Genomic DNA, 21830 nt, shown 5'->3' with positions numbered 1-21830 from the left:
TTCACCACCACCCACCTCCCTCAGGAGAGTGCATCTGGGGAAGCTGATTCCAAAATCTAGGTACCACCACAGAAAAACCCTCTCCTTAATTGTTGACAGGTTATATTGATTTTATTTTATTTCTGTGATTTGTTACCTGCCTTACACCCAAAGGCCTCAGGGCAAGTTACAAACAATCAATTAAATGTTCCCAGGATTCTTTGGGGGGAATATCATGCTTTAAAGGTATGGTGTGTTTGCAGCTGATCTGTGCTATATCAGGAATGCAATTGACATTTGGGCTCCACCTTCTCACTCTCTTGAGCTCCTTTGAGGAAAGCTGTGATAAAAATGAGATAATCTGAGCACAGTCCAACCGTCCCCCCATCTGCCACACTGAGTGTCGGAGGTTGGATGGGGAAGTCACCCTCTGCCCAGCCCAGAACAGCTTTGGCAGCCTCTGTGGAACTCCCTAACCCTAACCCAAAAGTGGGGGTAAGTGCTAAATACCACCATTGGGCTTTGTTGAGACAGCCACTATGGACTGCCCCCCCCATTCCTCCCCTGCTGCCTGGTGTGTGCCACGGGGTCTGCAGATGCGGCAATGGCTATGCCACTCCGTCACATCTCCCTGCTGCCAGGCTGGGGTTTGATGGCTCTGCCAATAAATAGATGCTTGACCTATTTATAGATCACAAATGGATATATCTCCATGTCACCTTCATTTCAAAAATGTGTGCTTCTTAAGAAGCCCACATTCTGTTGGAGAGAGTGGAACAGCATTAAAGAAGCCCATGTTCCATCCGTCCAGGCAGGAGACGCACTCATTCACTGATTCTTGTGTCCCTGGGGTCTAGGCAGCCCCGTTCTTAGGAGGTCCTCCTTAGCTTCTGAGATTTCATCAGGCACAGCCCATATGGGATTTCTCTTACTGCTGCCATCAATAAGAACTGCTCCTGAAGAAGCCTTCCTTGGATCAGGAAGATCCTAATAATTTTACACCAGTAGCAAATGTCCCCTTTCTGGCCAAGGTTCTCGAGAGAGCAGTTGCCAGCCAGATCAAGGTGCTTTTTTCTTTTTCTTTTTTTTTTAAAGCTCAGGGTCTTGGAATGCTGAATTCTTTATTTCTCTGAACATGCAGAATCTGGATTTAAAAACACACAGGAAAATTGGAGGCACATAGTTCTGAGCAGCAGCGGCTGGTGGCCCCGATGTCAGTGGGGCAGTGAATCCACTCTGGATTTTAGTCTAAACCTTCAGGGAGCTGTGTACCACAGCTCCTTGAAAGTTTGGACTAACCCAGGGCAGATTCCCTGCCCCACTGACCTCGGGGCTATCAGTCTCCACTAGTTCTAGGTATAGATTGGGTAGAATGGAGAGAATGTTCCCTTCAGCCTCCATTCCCAGCCTCTCCACCACCATAATTATCCATCCCAAACTGTGACAACTTTACACACAGTTATTATTTACACCTCTTCTTACTGGAAGCGTTTCCTGCCGTGTGTCAGTCTTTCCACTCAGAACCCTCAAAGGAAGCTGCCTGATACCGAGTTACACCATTGCTCCATCAAGCACAGTATTGCCTACACTGACTGGCATTAGCTCTCTGGGGTTTCTGACAGGGGTCTTTCCTAACCCTGCCTGGAGATGCTGGGGACTGAACGAGTGCTCTTTCGCTGAGCCCTGGTCTTTCCCTTAGACACAGCTCCACTGAGCCGTATTTGTATGCAGACACACAACGTAGTATACAAAGTGTAAAACTGCTGCTTGGTCTTAAGCCAAGCATAGCCTGGCACGCCACAGAAAATAAAGCTGACCTGGTTTATAGTACTAACAGCACACCGGTGAGCATCGCAGGTATGGCACAACCCCAGATCAGCCTCAAGTGAGTACGCCTGCAGTTGAATGGAAGGAGAATTTTGGATTACATGGATCTGAGCCATCTCTGGCTATGCACCATCCAGCTCATTGATCAGTATGCAGAGGAGAGCTGTTCCCGAGAAGTTGTGGGAATGATTATAATTGCAAATGTTATGATTAAAATGTCAACAAACCTTTGATGAAGTTTATTTTTAATCCACTGTGTGAAGTGGTTGACTGTGAGGAACGGTGCGTGTTCCCCAGTTGGGTGCTGTTTGCCAACTGCATGGAGCATAGCGTAGGCCATCAGGAACAAGGTTTGATGATGCTCTTGTTTATCCATTTAAGAAGGTAGCCACTCCAGCCCATTGCAAATGCCATTCTGGCTCCCTACAAACTCTGATTTGCTAATCGGGAGCCAACCTCAGGAGCAGGTGCTCCCTTCCTCCTCCTCTCTGGTCAAATTCCCCCCTCCCAGCTCTTATTCCCCTTAGCCATGGTTTAGCATGAGCACTGAAGCAGTTGTATCCATAGCTAGAGTTAACCAGAGTTCCCTCTTAGTTTGGGTTTACAAACCTATTTCAAATTCTGGTTTAGATCCTGGTTTAGATGTGAATCCTGGCTAATCATGATTAGTGTTAGTGCAGCCCATGGTTAAGGGTCAAAAAAAGAGGAGAGCATGTGATTCCTACCTTAGTTCCTAACCATAGTTATCAAATGGGGCCAGGACAAAATTGTAATAGGGGGGAAGCTTACACATCCTTGGTGCATTGTTCTCCCTACTTCTGGGCCACCATATGGTGGAACTGATGAGATGAGAGATCCTCTTTATAGACTTAGACAGACCAATCACCTGTTTTTACAAAATTCACAGGAAAATAGTACTCTACACAATTTTTCCCTGTGTTTTCCCCATTCTCTTTTTTATCTTTTTTTTTTGCACCTCTTCACAGCCACATCTGCTGCTGCACCCTTCCCCCCATTTGTTAGGGCTTTTGCCATGCGATTCCAGCCAATCAGGGATCCCATAATGAATGTGATGGCATCATGGTGCCAATACGCCAATCAGATTTAGTTATGTGGTGACGTCAGTGAGAGCAAAGAGTCGTGCAAGAATGAGAATTGGAAAATCTAGTAAAAGCATGCATCCTAGCCACACTCGGATTCTGAGGTGCCTCTAAATACTTACCTCTGCTAGCATTTCCTGTTTTGTTGTGCTGGGCTGTAGCCCTTTCCTTGAAGTAGTGCAGCATGGCTAAACAACCATCTGATTCTGAAGGCGAGAGGGATTCATTCCCTCTCCGACCCCCCTCAAAAAAATTTTCACACCATCTTGAAGAGCCTAACATAGGGGATGGTTTACAAGGTGCTTGAAAATATGTGGAAAGCTCCCTTGAGCTCATTACAAAGGGAAAAGTTCCTTTAGACATAAAGGTTTCCAAAATTCTTCAATAATGCTTGCCAGCTAACAGACTCAAATGAAGTTGGAACATCCACACTAACTTATTTGTTCTCTGTCTTTGTTGTTACTTTCCTATAAAATAAAAATACCCCGTGTGCTTATTTTTGCATATTAAAATGGAAGAGCATGCAGTCATATTGTGGGTCTACAAAAGACTGGTCCACACATATATATATACATTATTTGCTAGCTTTACACTAAACCAGGGATTGAGAACCTGTGTCCTGCCAGGTGCTGTTGGACTCCAACTCCCATCAGCCCAAGCCAGCATAGCTAAGAGTCAGGATGATGGGATTTGTAGTCCAGAAACATCTGGAGGTACACAAGTTCCCCATTCCTGAGCAAAACTGTGCACTGCCTCCACTGAAAAAGTGCTATGGCCAAGGTAATATCTGGTGATATGGAAGTGTGTTACATTTAATATTACATTTTTATCTTCCCCTTCCACCTAGAAGTTTAAGGCAGCATGCATGTATCCTCACAGCACCTTTGCAAGTTACATTTGGCTGATGATGGTGATGAACCTAAGATCACTCAGTGAGCTTTAAGTTGGGAGAAGAAGGATTTGGGAAGCTCAGTACTCAGCACTGTCTACAATGATAGGCAGCAGTTCTCCAGGGTTGCAGACAGGAGACATTTCCATCCCTACCTCACAGGGATGGAATCCATCGCCCAGTGCTCTTTCAAAAGCATTTTGTTGATCTAACTAGCTGGTATCCATCTGAGTTTGTTCTTTGTGCACAAGCTGCTGATTTTACCAATCAGTTTTTTCCCTTGGAAAAAATATTGATATTAATATTGATATTTTGAAAGGAAATATCAATATTTTGAAAGGAAATGCTGATAAATTAAAGGAAATATTTATGTTGAAGGAAATGTCGATAAAATATCAATATTAATATCAATATTTTAGATGCCAATATTTTTTTTAAAAAAAAACATTCGTGAAAATCGCCATGGAAAATCACTGCATGGAAAATTCTGTACCAGATCTGAATTGGGAAGAATTCTAGAACATCCTTAGTACCTGGAGATGTTGGGGATTGAACCTGGGACCTTCTGCATGCAAAGCAGATGTTCTACCACTGAGCTACAATCCTTCCCCTTGAACCCCATTCTCCCTAACACTCTATACCCACTCACTTCCAGAGCTTGGAAAAGTTACTTTTTTGAACTACAAGTCCCATCAGCCCCAGCCAGCACTGCACCTAACTGTTTCTGTGATAAACTGATCTGTGAAATGTCTTTTACACTTGCAAGTCCATCTTAGCAGTGAACCAAGTCAATCGGCCCAAAGGCCTTCAAGTGAATTTCCCCGCCCCCAATCTCCTCACATTCTTGAGTCAACTCTTGCATGGAATTCTTGCATTATACAGCAATTTCTGCTAAAACAGGCAGTATAGCTTATGGCCAAAAAGCAACATGTTTTTATGAGGCATGCAGCATGCTCAACAATGCATGCTTTACCATTAGAAATCTATGCTAGGTTTTATCTTTCTTGAGGGTAATAACCAGACTTGGAGTGCTAGGCATATAAAAGCCAATAAAACATCAGCAGAATGGCCTGTGGGAACCATGAGCTGTGAAGCAGAACGCTCCAGAGTGGCTGCACTCAGGTATAAGGGAAAAGCCATAGAACTTCATTCCTGGGCTCGTGTCTTTTTAATGTATTCCTTAACCTGTGCCTTTGCAGTGATCAAGTACCGGGTGACCGTGTGCACTGGGACAGTGAGTGGAAGTGGGACAGACGCCAACGTCTTCGCTTGTCTCATTGGGGATAAGGGAGACACAGGGGACCGTATCCTGCAGAACAGTGTGAACACAATCAATAAATTTGAGAAGGGCAGTGTAAGTCTGCATGCATGCGTGTGACTGTTTAAAAATACACCACAACAGACTAGGCGTTGAAAGAGAGAGAGAGAACCCCGTTTAACAGACATGGGGTCAGTTGTCCCAGGCAGGCACCACCATTTGTGGGAATGCTGAGCAGTCAATTCACAGGTACTAGCACCATGGCCTCTCTAAAGAATCACAGGAGCATTCCTCGCTCTACCTGCCCCTACTAGCAGGCCATTTTGCTTCTACTAAAGTTGTAAGGAGAGCATTCGGTGATTGCAACTGTGGGAAATGCTGCGTAACCCATTAGGTGGAAAGGAAGCACAGCATTGTCATTTTCCATATGAGACAGGTTTTTCCCCCTTTACGGGCTCTGAAAAAGGCAGCCATTACACAGGTGCAGCTTCTTTTAGATTATGGATGTGGTGGTGGAGGTGGAGGGGAGAAGATCCATCTCCTAAGTTGCCATGGTTCAGAGCTTTAAAATGAGTAGATGCCTTGTTATGGTGGCATCTGAAAAGTCTAGATAAGGAGAGGGTAGAAATGTCAGAAACGCTCATCATATCTGAGATCAGATATGAGACTTCAAGGGCATGTAGTGTCCACTTCCAATGAATAGGTGAGTGTTAGAGCTTGTAGACTAAGAAATTCTTCTTAGTCTCAGATTCAAATCCAAGCTGGAGAAGAACTCCGAGCCAAACGCCACCAGAAAACATCTTAAATGACAGATTTGCCTAGCCAAGGGAGGTCCTGGTGGAGCCTCTTCCCATTCGCAGCCAGGGTTTGTAGGAGTTTACATGCACAACAATCCCTGCCTACAAACTATAGCTACCCATGGCCAGGATAAGACCTCTCTTGGCCGTGCAGAGCTTTTGTTTGCAAAGTTTGCAGAGGTTTAAAGGGAAGGACAAAGGGGAACTGAATGGGTGGGTAGGTGGGTGGGTGGGTGGCAGGAGGGAGGGAAGAATGCTTCAGTTCATTTCCAAGCCATTTCTACACAAGTCATGTACCATTCACTCAGCTCTAGGGGAGGGTGGTCTCTTATTAAACTATAATTGGATTGATTGATTTCTGCTGGGTGGAGGACATGGCTCTGACAGAAGCACAGTGACATTTTAATTGCCCAAGACAAATGAAAAACAGAGCATGACTCGTTTACCTATTGTGGCTGCTGAAGGGAGGCACTTTTGAATCTCTCCATATTTTCACAGTGTAACAAGCGAGCTGTTTGTACACAGTGCCTCCCCCCATACAAAATGCTCCATTTCGAAGCTGGCCCTACTGTGAGGTAGAGTATGGCAGCTACCCATCATGTGGCAGAGTTTGGGAGCCATTACAGCAAATAAATAATCAGTTATTCCAGGGACAGCCAACAACAACAAAAATCCTCACCAAACCACAACGCACGAGAGACTATTTGCTCTTCCTGCTCAGTTCCTGTTTCCCAGTGGCTTGAGTACACTCCTTAATGATGCCCACTTTTCATTAGATACTAAGATTGGGCACCCATCCTCATTTCCATTCTGCACACAGGAGAGGTAAAAAGAGCTTCTCTCTGTGAGTGGATGTGGTGCAGGTGATATGGGTGCTTTCTTAAAAAATTATGTGGGTGGGGCTGCTGGCGTGGCATGCCCACATGCCCACACCATTTTATGGTCCTCTCTCCTTTTTCTGCTTGTTTAGGGCAGATCCACACCATACATTTCAAGCACATGAATCCCCCCAAATAATTCTGGAAACTGTTTTTTCTCTCTCTCACAGAGCTACAAATTCCCAGCATTCTTAACAAACTACAATTCCTATGATACAGGGGAGGGGGAGGCAAAATGTGTTGGAGAAAAATGTGTTGGAAGTGCTTTAACTGTATGGTGTGGGCCTGTCCTTAGAGGTGACAGCCATTTTGTGCTATGCCACACACTGATGGCAGCCATTTTGTGATTGGTGCCCATGGCACTTTCCCAGAACCCCAAATGTACTCACTGGCTCAAAAAGGTTGGCAGCCCCTGAGTTATTTTATACAGATGGATATTACCCACCACCAAGGAGTGTGTGCATGAGGGGGGCATTAGGGTGTGGGGGGTACAATTTGGATGTTTTGCCTTCCATACTAAAAATGCCCTGAGTCAATTTTCTCCGAGCAGCTGGTATACCACATTTTACGGAGTGATTTAACATTATTTCTACACGGTGCTACTGGAACATATAACAAAGAGGGCTGTACTTCTGTGCCACAAAAGAATAAAAACCAATGGGAACGTCCCAAGCTGCTTATAAATAACTTTAATGCAACCTTTTCTGAGGGGAAGAGCGTCGAGGAAGTTGGCAATAGAAGGAAATTCCCTGAAGAAGAGTCTACCACGGCTCGGAACCTGCTGGACATTTAAAAAGAGACTATATTAAAGTTATTTATCAGCATCTTGGGATGTTCCCTTTCAATTTTGCGAGCTGTAAAACACGAGCCAGACCTGAAATGCTCCCTCAGATTCCTTTTTCATATAGACAGGGGTTGTTGCCAGGAGGTGTCTGAATCTTGTATAAACACTGCAGTATATTCCTGTTGCTATTTCTTAGCTGTATCAACATAACAGCTGAAAGACCACTGAAATTTACAGCCATTTGTGGGGATATATATATATATATATATATATATATATATATATATAATTAAACCACTTTACATTTGAAGCACTTTTATACCACTTTAACAACCATTCCCTGGTGGCTGAGACCTGTTAGGAGATCCCTCACAGAGCTACAAGTCCCAGCATCCTTAACCTGTTACAGTTCCCAGGAGCCTTTGGGGAAGCCATAACAGTTAAAATAGTATCCAGAATGCTTTAAATGCATGGTGTGGAAGTGACCACTATAGATAGCATGCATTTTTTTAAAAATGCTCTCTCCTTTGCAGCCAAATGGGAAATACTGCAATGTTGTATGCAATAGTGCAGGCCCTGACACCAAGATAAAGATTCAGTCATCCTTATTATAGGACAGTATTGAACTTTCCTAAGAGAGATGGAAAGCCAATTATTGCTAATATCTTCCTGATAAAGTGAGCAGTTTAGGAGGTAGTGATCTGAAGTCTCCATCACCTTTTCGTTGCAGAGAGCCTAGAATACCAGTTGTTGGAAACCACAGGATGGGAGAGTGCTTTTGCGCTCATGTCCTGCTTGCAGGCTTCTCAGAGGCATCTGGTTGGCCACTGTGAGAACAGGATGCTGGACTAGGGGAATCACTGACTGATCCAGTGATCTCTTCTTATGTTCTTATTTCTCTCTGTACATGATAGTTGCACAGTCTAGGGTTGCCAGGCTCAGGCCCTGAGACTGATCCTGTATCTTTTAAGAGAAGAGAAAATTCAGCCAAGTGCAGATGTTCTTGCAACTCCGCAATGGGAAAAACCACAAGGTGAAATTCTCCCTTCCCCCTGCACAACTTTTAAAGATATAGAAGATCTCTTGGTTGCCAGGCCCAGCCTCCAAGAGGTCTTCTTTATCTTTAAAAGTTGTGCAGGGGGAAGGGAGAATTTCACCTTGTGGTTTTTCCCATTACAGTGTTGCAAGAAAACCTGCACTTGGCTGAATTTCCTCTTTTAAAGATACAGAATCATTCTCAGGGCATTAAACATTTTTCTAGTGTTTTGCAACCTCCCCAGGTGCCCACTTTTCCTGATTTGAAAAAAATCTCTGTGGGAGGAATTACTTGATGGTGTCTTCCCCTAGGCTTTATTTAAAATGTGGGGAGCCAGGGAGGCAGGCTACCAAGTGCCTGAGACTGGCATGCTCTCTTAATTTTGTTTTTAAGGGAAATCCTTCCCTTTACCTCTTAAAAAAATATTTCTGCACTGATTTATTTAGAAGTAAAAACACTTTAAAAAACAGCAGCAGTGGACAGCTGTCATGAGAATGGTAGACAGTCTCCCCAGCCAGGCGCAGCACCAGTGGGTGGCCAGGCTGGGCATTGGCTAAGGACCCCTGAGGGGCCCTCATTTAGGGTGGGAGGATGAAGCTTCCACTTGGCCATCTGTGGCAGCATTGGATTGCGGGAACTCAGTGACCCAATGCTGCCGCAGGTCATAAAACAGGGGTTCCCAGGCACTCCAGGGACCCCCATCACTGGTACAGGCAGAACAGGGCTTAAATAAGCCTGCCTGCCCCCACCTACCTGTCACATCAGCACACACGCCCCAAGTGCTGTATCCACATGTCTGCCATCACCCAAGAAGGTGGCAGGGACATCCCTAAGGTGTTGACGTTCCCACACAATGGGCTGGCTGTGTGTGCTGGTGTGCTGATGTGCTTATATGACAGGTAGGTGGGGTGGGCGCATGGCTTAGTTAAGCCACGTGCTGCCTGTATCAGGCACGGGTGTTCAGCCTTACTGTGCTGCAAGCCCAGGGCAGGCTCGTGCCAGACATCATGAGGTTTTCAGGAAGCACAGGCACCTGGGAAGGCTGCAGAATACACACCACCCATGAGATGGTTTGCAGAATGAAAAAAAAAAAGATCCTCACGCAACCCCTCAGCCACCACAAAGGTTATATGTGCAACCCCCTGCACTCCATTCATGATGATTCACTAAATGTTTTGCTCCCCTTCGATAATTTTTAAATGCAATTTTATTGATGGGAAATGGTTTTAAAAATCAGATTGTTTTGGCACAGCATTATCAGTGAAACCCCTTTTTAACTTGCAAGGCATCTCATCCAAGAGCATGATTCTCAAGAACATGATTGAGTTCACAGTACTTAGGCCAGAGAGAAAACCTGGCATTGCATTATAGACCTTTGCCAGATCCTGTTGCTCGTGAGTAACAGACACTAATACAGGCCTTTATAATCAGTGGAACTTTCTTGTAAGAAGTTGTAAAAGGGTCCTAAAAATTGTACTTTGGATTGTTATGTTCCATATTTCAGCACCATACTCATGTTGCTTTGTGCTAGAATATTAGGATCAAAGACTTTAATGCTTGAGGAATCATATTTCAACCGTATTTGATTCTTCCTAACCTCAGTTAGTGACTAGCAATGGCTCATCTGTTTCCCTGTGGTTTAAAACAAAATAGGCAAATGTTTTTAAAATTCTTGATTTCCCCAAAGTCTTGACCATCAAACTGCCATTTATGAATAGGGATGGGTGAGAATTTTTATTCAGTTTGCATTTCAAGCAGAATTTATCAAATTCGCAGTTTCTGAAACAATATGCGAACCAAAACACAGCCATCTTTCTAAATTCACATTTATTAGAATTTTGGGATGCAGGTCACCAACTAAACAACATTTACAAAAATGCATATATTGGGGGGAAGTGTGCATAAAAGTGAATACATGAGTGAAAATAACATGCAAAAAGGCATGAAATGATGAGAAGTGGCTTGCAAAAATTTGTACCTTTGTCAAAACTGCCTGCAAAAATTTGGAGAAATTCGCACTATGGTGGAGAATTTTCATGAGGATTTCTTCTTTAAAAAATTGCAGATTGCTGAACTGAATTTAACATTGGAAAAATGAGAAACTGAGAGAACCGACAGATCTTTCCATCCCTATTTAGGAATAAGTAGTTTCCTACCAAAAGCAGCCACTTTAACCTTCTCATAATTAAATGTAAAACGTTCCCTTTTGCAGTGTAGGCAAAATGTTGTCAGATGTTGCCTCAACTCCACAGCTGTGCATAATAAGAAAATCATCTTCTCTGGATATAGTAGTACCCTATAAATATATACCTACCAGCCAATGAATGGGGAGGGGGAGCAATAAGAGGATCCTTTTAAAATAAATAAGAAAGGTGTTTGTAGGCAACATTGAAGAACACGTGGTGAGGCTGGTATATCATCCATCAGCTGAGATTTCCCCTGTTGCTGAAATTATTGGCAAGTTTCAGAGTAGAAAGACTTAGCTAATAAGAATAACTATTTGTCCTCCTGGGTATATACTCGATTATGCCACAGCCTGTTTTTTGACTGATTAAGTTGAAAGCAGATGATTGGTCTACGAGGGTGGAATACAAATACGTCTTCATGCCTACAACATATTTGCTGATTAAATGATATAGAATGAAACAACATTTGGTCTTCTGCCTCTTCTCCCCCAAGCTATTTATCATTAATTGTTAGTACACAAAGGGTTTTGCAATCCTTATCTCATTCAGCTTGATTGCTGCGATAAACCCCGTGATCACAACCAGGTTTTTCTCAACCCAATACACTGCATATGGATTGGACCCTCTGGTCCACTTGCAATAGAGGACACCGATTTTTGGGGGGGGAGGGGAGTCACATGCTTTATGTCATATATACATTTGTGTCTTCTTTTGCAGGAGCAATGGAGGGCAGAAAAGTAAATCAGTGGCCACACACCTAATAAAGTGTCTGACAGATAAAATGTGAACAGGTGTTTTCCCCATCATTTTATTTCCATACTAAAATAGACATAACCTGTTGAATTTCTGCCTGCCGCCCACCTATTAAAAACACAAGAACCCTGCTTTCCCCCAGTGCCAACCCTAAAACAAAGCCTAGGTCCTCTCCAGCAGGACACATGCCTAAGCCGGTTTGTTCACATTTTGCATTTGCCTTTTTTGGGGGGGTGGGGGGAAATTCTTTAATGTTCATGCACTTATTGTGCAATGGTATTTGCAAAAAAAAAACCTTCTAGGTAGTAGTTAATCTCATATGAACCTACCACAGAAAAGATGCATCTTGGTTTCTAGGAAAAATGGAAGGGCAAAATTTGGAGATTCCAAATTCCCTCAGGGTTCCTTTTGCCTGGCGTCCAAACAACTCACTTGTCAATCACAGCTCTAACTTTACTCATTGTCTAAAAATACTGAAAGCAGGAGGAGCCAGGCTGACTCATCTCACAGAAATCACTAAGAAGGGTATCTGCATATTTCACTTCATCTTTCTGTGTGGGCTAGAGACTTTTTTAAAAAATGAAACCACAGAATCTGGGCCCCCTATTGGTTCTGGGCCTGGTATATCTGTACCCCCTGTACCCACCTGTTGGTAGCCCTGATCACAGCAGTCAGGGCCAGCTCCAAAAGGCGACCAGGTGGGGCCCTGGACAAGGGACCCGTGGCCCACAGGGGTCTCTGAAGGGCCCCTCATTATGGTGTGGGAGTAGCTCTCCCCTTCCGCAGCAGGCTCACTGCCACGATTGCAGGGAGGGAGCTGTCCACCCACTTGCTCACTATCCCTGCTACCTGCCCACTTGCTTGCTCACTTGCCTAGTCTCCCTCTTCCCCTGCTCGTTTGCCCTCCCCCTGCCTCCCATTCACTTGCCCCCCATTCACTTGCCCTCCCCTGCCCTCTCACCAGCTCGCTTGCATGCTGTCCCCCCCTGCCCACTGGTAGCTGGGTGGGGCATGCATGCGTGCGTGTGCCAGGGCCCAGGGCAGGCTGGTGCCCAAGGGCCCCGGCATGCCTGGGGCTGGCCCTGACAGCAATCATTTTATATAGCATTTTATTTTTTATTTTTTTTAAAAAAAATTGCAAATGTCTTGCTTTTGTGCTTGACACCACAACCATCCCCTTTGAGGTGGGCTATTATTCTTATCACTTTAGAGATGGTATAATTGAGGGACACTAGCTTGCCTTGAGCAAATGAATGAGACTGGGATGTAATCTATATTGGCATTCCACCGGCTCCTGAAGACACTCCTGTTTAGGCAAGAATCCCCTACAGTTGAATTTTCAGTTTTATTGTTTATTGTTTGACTGTTTCATTGTCAGGTTTTTAATTGATTTGTTTTATTGTATATAAACATTGTTATTGTATATAAAACAGTCTGCAGCTGTGTCAGAATTGTTTAATATGTTTTTAATAATGTTTTTAACCCTTTTTAAAAGTTTTTTAAAATGTTTTTAATGCTGTTTTGTTTTAATGTATTTTAAGATCTGTTTTTATGATGTTTTAAAGTGTTTTAGTGCTTTGTTTGCCGCCCTGGGCTCCTGCTGGGAGGAAGGGCGGGATACAAATTAAATAAATAAATATATAAATAAATAATATTTCAATGAAGGAAGTTTTAATTGTTATTTGACATTTTAATTATGCATGCATTTTGTAATTATTACTTTGTAAACCTCTTAGGACCCATTTTGGCCTTTTTATTGTTATTATTGTTATTAGTTATTAAACTTCTATCTCAACCTTCCTCCCATAATTATATAAGCGGTTATAATAATAATAATAATAATAATAATAAATCTGGTGTTGCATTTGGGTGATTTTAGACTCTGGATTTATCAGGGAGGACCCTGTTTAGATTTATTTATTTATTTATTACATTTATATACCGCCCCACAGCTGAAGCTGTCTGGGTGGTTTACAGCAATTAAAAACAATAAAAACAAATAAACAAATTTTAAAACACACAAAAAAATTTAAAAACACAATAAAAAAATAAAAAAACAATTTAAAAATACATGCTAAAATGCCTGGGAGAAGAGGAAAGTCTTGACCTGGCACCAGAAAGATAACAGTGTTGGCGCCAGGCACACCTTGTCAAGAACATCATTCCATAATTTGGGGGCCACCACTGAGAAGGCCCTCCATGGTACTCCAAAATGTGATAAGCCAGCCTGCTGCATTGGGAAACTCTCCTGCTCATTTTTCTCTGTGGGGTCCTAGGCTTCTGTCCAAAAGTCCTTCCCCAATGGCACCCCTGCAAGGAAGGCCTAAACCCAGTGGTGTCTGGTGCACACTGGGACTGGTGGGGCAGCAGACAGGGTGACCAGAATCAATGGTGTCTGATAAGGTGGCAGGCAGGTGGGGGCTGGCTAAGGGCAGGCTGAGTCTGGTGGGACAGCGTCCCATTTGCTCTAACGGGCCAACCTTCACCGCCTGAACCTATTTCTCATTCTAGCTGTCTGCAAAGCGCATTTGTTTCCTGACCCTCTCATGTTCCATTTTGACTTTTCTTCTTCTTTCCCTCTCCACTCCCGCCAAAGGCTGATGAATTCATCATTGAAGCGGTCGACCTGAAGCAGGTGAGGAGGGTGAGGATAGGGCATGACGGCAAAGGAGGAAGCAGTGGCTGGTACCTTGGCAAAGTGATAGTGAGGGAAGATGGACAGCCAGAGAGTGAGGCTCAAGAATTCCCCTGCTACAGGTACTGGAAAGCAATTGGGCTCTGCCTGTGCCCCATCAGTTGGCCGAGGGTTCAAAAAGGCAGACTAGACTACACTTTCATTCTTTTAACATGTGGTTAATGCAAGGTGGCCCCTGGGCTACCAAGCCTGTTGCCTTTATCCTCTCCAGTTAATCCTCCAAGAGAGAGAGAAGCATATATAAACAAGGAAAGAGAATGCAACAGTTACCCCAAGAGCCTGGAACTTAAAACCTCATTGTTGTTGCCTTGTAGGATGAATGCGACTGGGGGGAAAAGCATTCTGAGGCTATCTTAGCACTGGCAAAGAGTGATCCAAAACAGTAATAGCAATAGTAACAGTAATAATTTAAAATGTTAGGAAGTTAAAGAGAAACCATGCCTGAATGGTGGAAGCCGCACTTTGAATGTCTGAAGGGCAACATTCAACGTGATGATGAGGACCACAGGGCAGTAGTGGAGCAGCTTCCAGGAGGAGGCGCTTCTACAGAGGGCAGTTCCCCCACCCCAGGCTGTATTTCAGTCCAAATGATAATTCCACAGGACTGCCTTAGGGTTGCCAGGTTCATGGCCTGAGACTGATCCTGTATCTTTAGGAGAAGAGAAAGTCAGCCAAGTGCAGGTGTTCTTGCAACCCTGTAATGGGAAAAACCACAAGGTGAACTTCTCCCTCCCCCCTGCACAACTTTTAAAGATACAGAAGACGCCTCCAAGAGGTCTTTTGTATCTTTAAAAGTTGTGCAGAGTGGAGGGAGAATTCCACCTTGTGGTTTTTCCCATTACAGGGTTGCAAGAACACCTGCACTTGGTTGACTTTCTTTTCTCCTAAAGATACAGGATCAGTCTCAGGGATTGAACCTGGCAACCCTAGACTGCCTACATTTTTGGCCAACTCACAGCTTTCCCCTCACTGAGTGACCTTGGATGAAGACAAGGGCCTGGTCCACACATGCAGCAGAAAGAGGCAGGAAAACACTGAGAGAAGCTGTACTGTTTCAGGCTAGAGATCGGCAAATCTGCCCATTTCTGGTCAGTATTATTTTTGTATTTGTGAGCAAGGTGGACCAATGGTCTGACTCGGTATAAGATAGCTTCCTACATTCCTGATCTCATGCACGCTAGGGTTACCATCATTTTGTCATTTCAAAAAGAGTACATTTGGCTTCAATAAGTGAAAAGTAAGAGTATGCTGTTGCATCATCTCAAAAAGAGTACTACTCTTAAAAGAGTACGGTTGGCAGAGCTTGGAAAAGTTACTTTTTTGAACTACAACTCCCATCAGCCCAATCCAGTGGCCATGCAGGCTGGGGCTGATGGGAGTTGAAGTTCAAAAAAGTAACTTTTCCAAGCTCTGACATCGGTTGGTAACCCTACATGCACGCTTCCCTAGGAGTAAGCCTCATTGTAAACAATGGGACTTGCTTCTGTGTCAACATTCAAAGTGCAAGGCTGAAAACATATACACACTCACTTGGGAGTATGTCCTACTCAACTCAGTAACCACTATCCAAGTTAACAGTTATTCCAGCACAATGACTTTTAGCTGTGCAGTGAACCTTCCCTACCCTCTTCTCTCCCCTGCACATCTCCTAAATTTGCTCCGAAGTGTTAGGGGAACCCTTGGAACAGATTTATGGGGCATGGGGAACATATAGGGAGAGGAGATGGTGGGGAAATTACATTGTGCAGCTTAAAGTCATTTTGCTAGCATAAATGTTGACTTGGATGCCACCCATAGATATTTGTTTCTGCATAAATATGCTCAAGATCAGGCTTATTGGGCTGAAATCTGAAAATTATTCAAATGCATGGGTCTTCTTTGAGTAAACACGGTTAGGATTCTACTGTGAAAGGAAACTACTCCCAGGTCATTTTAGCATGCAGCTCAAAGGTGTGGCTCTTCAGGATCCACACTCTTCAGAATTCCTAAGAATCTCAAGGCGCTCTTGTAAGCATGTAACACAAGTAGGGATGGTGTTTGCTGCCTAGTTCTGATCTGATTGTATCTGTTGTTCGATCCCACTCCGCCCTTTTTTTGTTCCTGCTTGATTTGCCGCTTGCCGATTCGATCCTCTGGGGGGGTTTTTTTGGTTGCAAAAAAAAATTGCATAATTTTTAATATAAATGCTTATGTAAATCATCAAGGTGTTCCACATGATTTATTTTTTCCTGTTTATCATACCTACACACTGTTACAAATGGATCGGCTTTGAGGAAATCACAAAGATGATTACATTAAATCAGGGGGAAAAAATCAAAAAAATCTGTGCTGATTACAGTTGCTGCCCGCAGCAAAAAAAAAAACCATGCTGATTACAGCCACAGCCTACTGCAAGAAATCAGTGCTGGTCTGAAAAGATAGTGGATTGTTGAATTCAGTGGGAATCTGGTACTAAGTCTGATTTAGCAGAGATTCTCCTCCATCCCTAAACACAAATCACTAGGATGCAGCGTGCAAGGGACATTTACATCCCTTTTAAACCCAGGAATGGTTCACAAACAATTTAGAATTGCCCTGTTGGCATTTTTTTTTAAAATGTATTCTTTCCTTTCTTCCTTCCAATCTAGTGGCCTTGAAAAGTAAAAATAAAAATGGCTACTGTGCAAATAAAGCCACAATTTGGTTCGTTTCACATCATCTACATGAGTATCAAGCGGTAAATTGCTTCAGAATTATGGAGGCTACAAATGTTGAACTTTAAAGAGAGAGAACATAACAGTCAGGAACTCTCCAGCAGGAGTGTTTCTATGTATTAGGGATGGAATCCATTGGCAGGTGCCAGTTTGCAAGCATTCCGTCAGCCAAACGGCCGCTGCTTTAACTGATCCGTGTTTTTTTTCCACTCAGAAAAAATATTGATATTAATATCGACATTTTAGAAGGAAATATCGACAATAACAATCAATGTTTTTAGAGGCATTTTTTTTAAAAAAAAGTCTGTTTTCAAAAACAGCCATGGAAATTTGTTACATTAAAATCCAATCCTCAGATTGCGAATAAGCCAATTAATGGAAAATTCAGTATCAAATCCAAATAGACGGAATTCTAGCACATCCCTGCTATGGACACATGTCAAATGACACATGTCAAATTCAAAGGAGATTGCTATATTTTACAGCAGCCTCCTTTGAAGACATGCTTTCAGCTGATTGGGGCTGGGAGTGCCCTTTCAGAGAGGCTTGCTGAGCCTCTGACCTCCGATCAGCTGATCGGTGGCTATAGGGAGCCCTTTTGATGTCTCTGCATCAAAGAGGTGGAAGTGATCCATTTAAAAACAGAGTGTTTCTCCCTCTGCAGAGAAAGCAGTTTGGATTTGGTTGGGAAGCAGTCTGCAGAGGGGAAAATGCTCCATTTGGAGGAAGCACTATGAATCCAAACCACTTGCAAAAGAACAGCCAGGTGCTCATTTTAAACTCCTGATGATTCCTTTGCAGTCACATCAGATTTGCAGGTGCCTGTTTCTGCAGTTCCCCTTGACAAGTAAACGAATACAGCAATTTCTGCTGGCAACTATGAACCTGTGCATGATAAAGGCACTTCAAATGGGAAATACATTACTAAAACTTAGGAAGTACTACATAGTAGTTTTTTAGATAGCCACCTCTTCTACACCCCTAAGAGATCTGGAAACTTAGCCAGTTATCAGCCACTCTTGGCCTATATAATGGGAAACTCAGCGCACTCAATATTGTATAACCCTGGTTGTGGCAAACCTGTGGACCTCCAGATGTTGATGTATTCTGACTCCCATCAGGCCCAGTCAGCATGACCAATAACTGGGGATGATGGGAGTTGTAGTTCAGCAGCATCTGAAGGTTGCACATCCCTGAGGTAACCAATGGAATGAATGGATGGAATTTCCTGGAGTAGTCACACACACACACACACACGCACACATGCTACAAATGATCCATGCTACAAATGATCACACTGTTCCTTCATCTCCTGGGCCCTCTTTTGCAAGGGAGACCATCACCTGTTAGAGAAATTTCCTTTGCTGTCCTTATGCCTCTATTATCTCTGTCTTTCAGATAGAGAGTCACATGACAGCCTGCCGCAGAAGTGGCTAGCCCACTGCTGGCACCAGTGTTCCCTGCCAACATGGGTGCCTTCTGTTTGGCAGTCATGCCATGGGCTCTTGAGAACTTTGAAGACAAAGGTACACGCCAACTGCATCCTCCATTATGAAGGAAAGCAGATCTCTCCATGACCTGTAGATATTGGATGAAACCCATTCCAGGCCTGCTGGTCAAGGAGGCTTCCGATTTCTGTGTGTGTGTGTGTATGTGTGTATGTGTATGTGTGTGTGTGTGTGTGTTTCTGTGTGTGTGTGTGTGTGTGTGTGTGTGAGAGAGAGAGAGAGAGAGAGAGAGAGAGAGAGAAGCCATTTGAATCCAGATCTGTATGAAACTTGGATCACAAACAATGGGCTTTGCTTAGGGCTGATGCAGATGTTACACTCATCACTAGGAGGTTGCTGAAAGCAGCCTTCCTGTGGTGGGTGATCCTGGTTATAATGAAGAAGGGGTTGTAATGAGGAAGGGGTTTTCATTTGGGTTAAAAGGCACTAAATTGGAAATGGCAAGTGAAGTGAGTCCTCTTTTCAAGCAGCCTGAGGTTGGTGGATGTGTTGTTGAATTTATCCTTCTTTATCTGTTCCCATCAATGGGATTCCTCTAGGATTGGACTTCTGATTGGTCAAATATTGCTAAATAATATTATCAAGGTGTTCTTTTTTTTAAAAAAATGAATGCACTAATTTCATTAGAACAAAAATATTTCAACCAGTTCCTTCAGTTCTTTCAGTAGCTTTCTAGACCTCAATCCAGTCCCTCACAGATTCCATGGAGGGTTCCCCCCCCCCATGTTTTCTGCTGCAAACAAGATGGAGTCATGAATGGTCCTAGGTAGAACTAGGGATAGAATCCTCTCCTTTCTTATTTTTTGTTTTTAAGTATGGCCCCCTGGTGGTCATTAATGATCCAATTCCTTTTTCCTGCGCTATCTTATCCTTTTTCTGATCTGCGCCGATATCTTTTTTCTTTGTGGAGATTTATCAATATTATAATCACTATTTATTCATGAGTCTCCTGCATTGGTATCGATCTTTATTCTGAACTCTGTAATAAGTGTCTGCTTACATTCCTTTTCAAGTGCAAATTAGGCAGATAATTGCCTGTCAAGTCAGTGTCTTTCCCCCTCCTGCTTTCCGTCTGTTGGTTTCCTAAGTAATGTAATTAATGCTCACACTATCAACGATTTCAAAGCGGATTTTTTAAAAAAAATCTGGGGAAAAAACCAAATTGCAAAATAGGTGCAGAGAGTTGTGACTTCTAAATCCTCTCCACAAAGATAGAGAATATCAGAAATAATGGATAATCCAATGGCAAATCTGATTGCTGCAGAAACAGAGCCCATTGCTAGGCAGTACCCTGTGTCACTGATGAAAGCTTATGTTCCTGTTCCTGTTCCTGTTTGGTGATGCCTGCCATTATAGCATTTAGTCAGTAGGAGGAGCTTTGCTATCCTGCTAGATATGACTTTAGCTAGGATATAAGCAATGCTCACTCCTCTACATGCTAACAAGGGGCACCATAATTAAATTTTAAATAAGAAGATACTCTGAAACCTACACAGTGGCATTCTTGTCCTCATGAAATATTTGACAATATCTGACCATGATCAAATAATAGGTGGTCAACTGAGCACTGTGCTGACCCTAGATTCCGTCTCTCTAGTGTCTGACATACATTTGTTATTGTTTCAAACTCTTCACCTTAACCATGCCTTCGGGATCCCAGATCAGTGATTGGTAAAGGCTGTCTATCCAGTTTGCAAAGCTTTCCTCAGTGGATATTCTCCTATGTGATATTACTTGACATGTGTGGCAGTTTGGGGTCCATCTCTTTGCACAAAACATTTAGTGTCTCCCAAAGAACATCTTGATGGAGTCTCACTGACATGAAATTATCCCTCTCTGGTATCAGAAATGTCAGCATATCCACCAACCTCCGGAGAGGTTGCATGCAAAAGAAAAAAAGAAAAGCAGAATCCATATTGATTGGCAGACTGACCTACATTCTGAAAAGAACGTTTTGAATCCAGATGACTATCAGGGGTGATATGGGGGATGGGGTTGAGGAAGTTTTTCAGAGGAACTTCTCATGAAGGTGTCACCTAAATAGCAAGATGTCTTTACCACTGTGGTGACTTAATCCCTAGTCACTGGAAGCTGGGCCCAAGATGGGAATCCTGAACCGACATCAAGGACTGCGCAACACACAGGTACTAAGGACCCAGTTGCAGCAAGGTAAAACAAAAGAAAAACCAACCGTACAAAGACTTCCTTTCTTTAGGCAATTATCATAGATGCGTCTTCAGGTACATTCCTTACATTCCTCTCCAGCTTCCATTCTTGGCCTTCTTCTAAATTAGAGGTACTTGGTTCCTACATCTCTGTCTCCGCTACAAGATTTATCACTCTTCATGGCAAGGGATGATCATTTCTAACTAATGCGGCACTAAAATAGTTCATGAACATTTTTCATCTCCTGCAAAATGCACCCACCCTTTTGAGCAAAATTGTTCACTGGGTATGTGTGTGTGAGTCAATGGAAGATGAAAAATTTCCTGATTGTCAAGGCAACCAGACCAATGCATCATTGCCCTGATCTAACTGTTGCACATTGTTATTAGCTGGTGTAGAATGCAGATGTCATATATCCACACTTGCTTTCTGTGGGATGTATTTTGAAATATACATACCCATCCCCATTTTCCTCCAAGCTAGTCATACACAACAAGAACTGGTTCATGTGGAAAGCCTTGCCCTGTAGCACAGATGGGCAATATCACCAGCGCACTATGGCAAGATTCAGAGCATTGGCATGTATGCCTAGGCAACAGAAATTCATTTCCTCCCATTCAGAGTGAGGGGATTAGGGGAGGCTTTGTTTTCCCTCAGCGTTTCTGTCACATTGCCATATCTGACTGGTTCCAGGGTGCTGTGACATCATCATATTCACTCTATGATCCTCGATTGGCTGAGGTCATGGACTGGAGTGGCTATTTCAAGTAAAGCAAACTGGCACCCAAGCAGTAGCAGACTGAAAAAAAATTACTGCGAACACAACACGCACATGACAAAATGTGCGAGAGAGCAGAAAGTAGGTGGTTTTTTTCCAGTGAACATCCCCCAACAGCCGCTTTTGCAGCAAAAGTAAACCCTCAGGAAAATTTAGTGCAGTACTGCTCCTATTTGACTAATGGTTCTTCAATGACCTCTAAACCTATCCAAAGAGCTTACATTAGGCCACGTGGTTTTAGGGACTGAAAGGGAAGAATACTGGGTAGAATACATACCCGACAACCAACAAACGTTCAGTAGGGGGGAATAGAGTGTTTGTCAAAGTGTCCTTGTTTTTGCATGCTGTCCATTCTGCTGTGTTGTTGTGCTGAGGTATCTGAGTTTCTTTGAATTTTAAAAAATCGAAATATACAATCACCAAATTCATGTGATGTATCTGTTGCTAAACTGCACCACTTCTGAACTGCAAGTGTGTGCATGTGCGTGTGTGGTCATCTCTTT

At 43.3% G+C, this 21830-nt stretch overlaps 1 protein-coding gene across 1 annotated transcript in view; it reads left to right on the top strand.

Moving 5' to 3' along the window:
- LOXHD1 (lipoxygenase homology PLAT domains 1) overlaps positions 1-21830 on the top strand; it is a 225390-nt gene that overhangs the window by 74157 nt on the left and 129403 nt on the right. The window contains exons 13-14 of the mRNA XM_061636319.1: positions 4995-5149; positions 14084-14244. Of these exons, the coding sequence (XP_061492303.1) occupies positions 4995-5149; positions 14084-14244 (316 nt within the window). The remainder of the gene's footprint in view (positions 1-4994; positions 5150-14083; positions 14245-21830) is intronic.

Source organism: Rhineura floridana, chromosome 1 (assembly GCF_030035675.1).
Source record: "Rhineura floridana isolate rRhiFlo1 chromosome 1, rRhiFlo1.hap2, whole genome shotgun sequence".
Taxonomy (NCBI): Eukaryota; Metazoa; Chordata; class Lepidosauria; order Squamata; family Rhineuridae; genus Rhineura; species Rhineura floridana.
The sequence above is the reverse complement of the archived record's forward strand: the minus strand, read 5'-3'. Positions and strand labels throughout refer to the sequence as shown.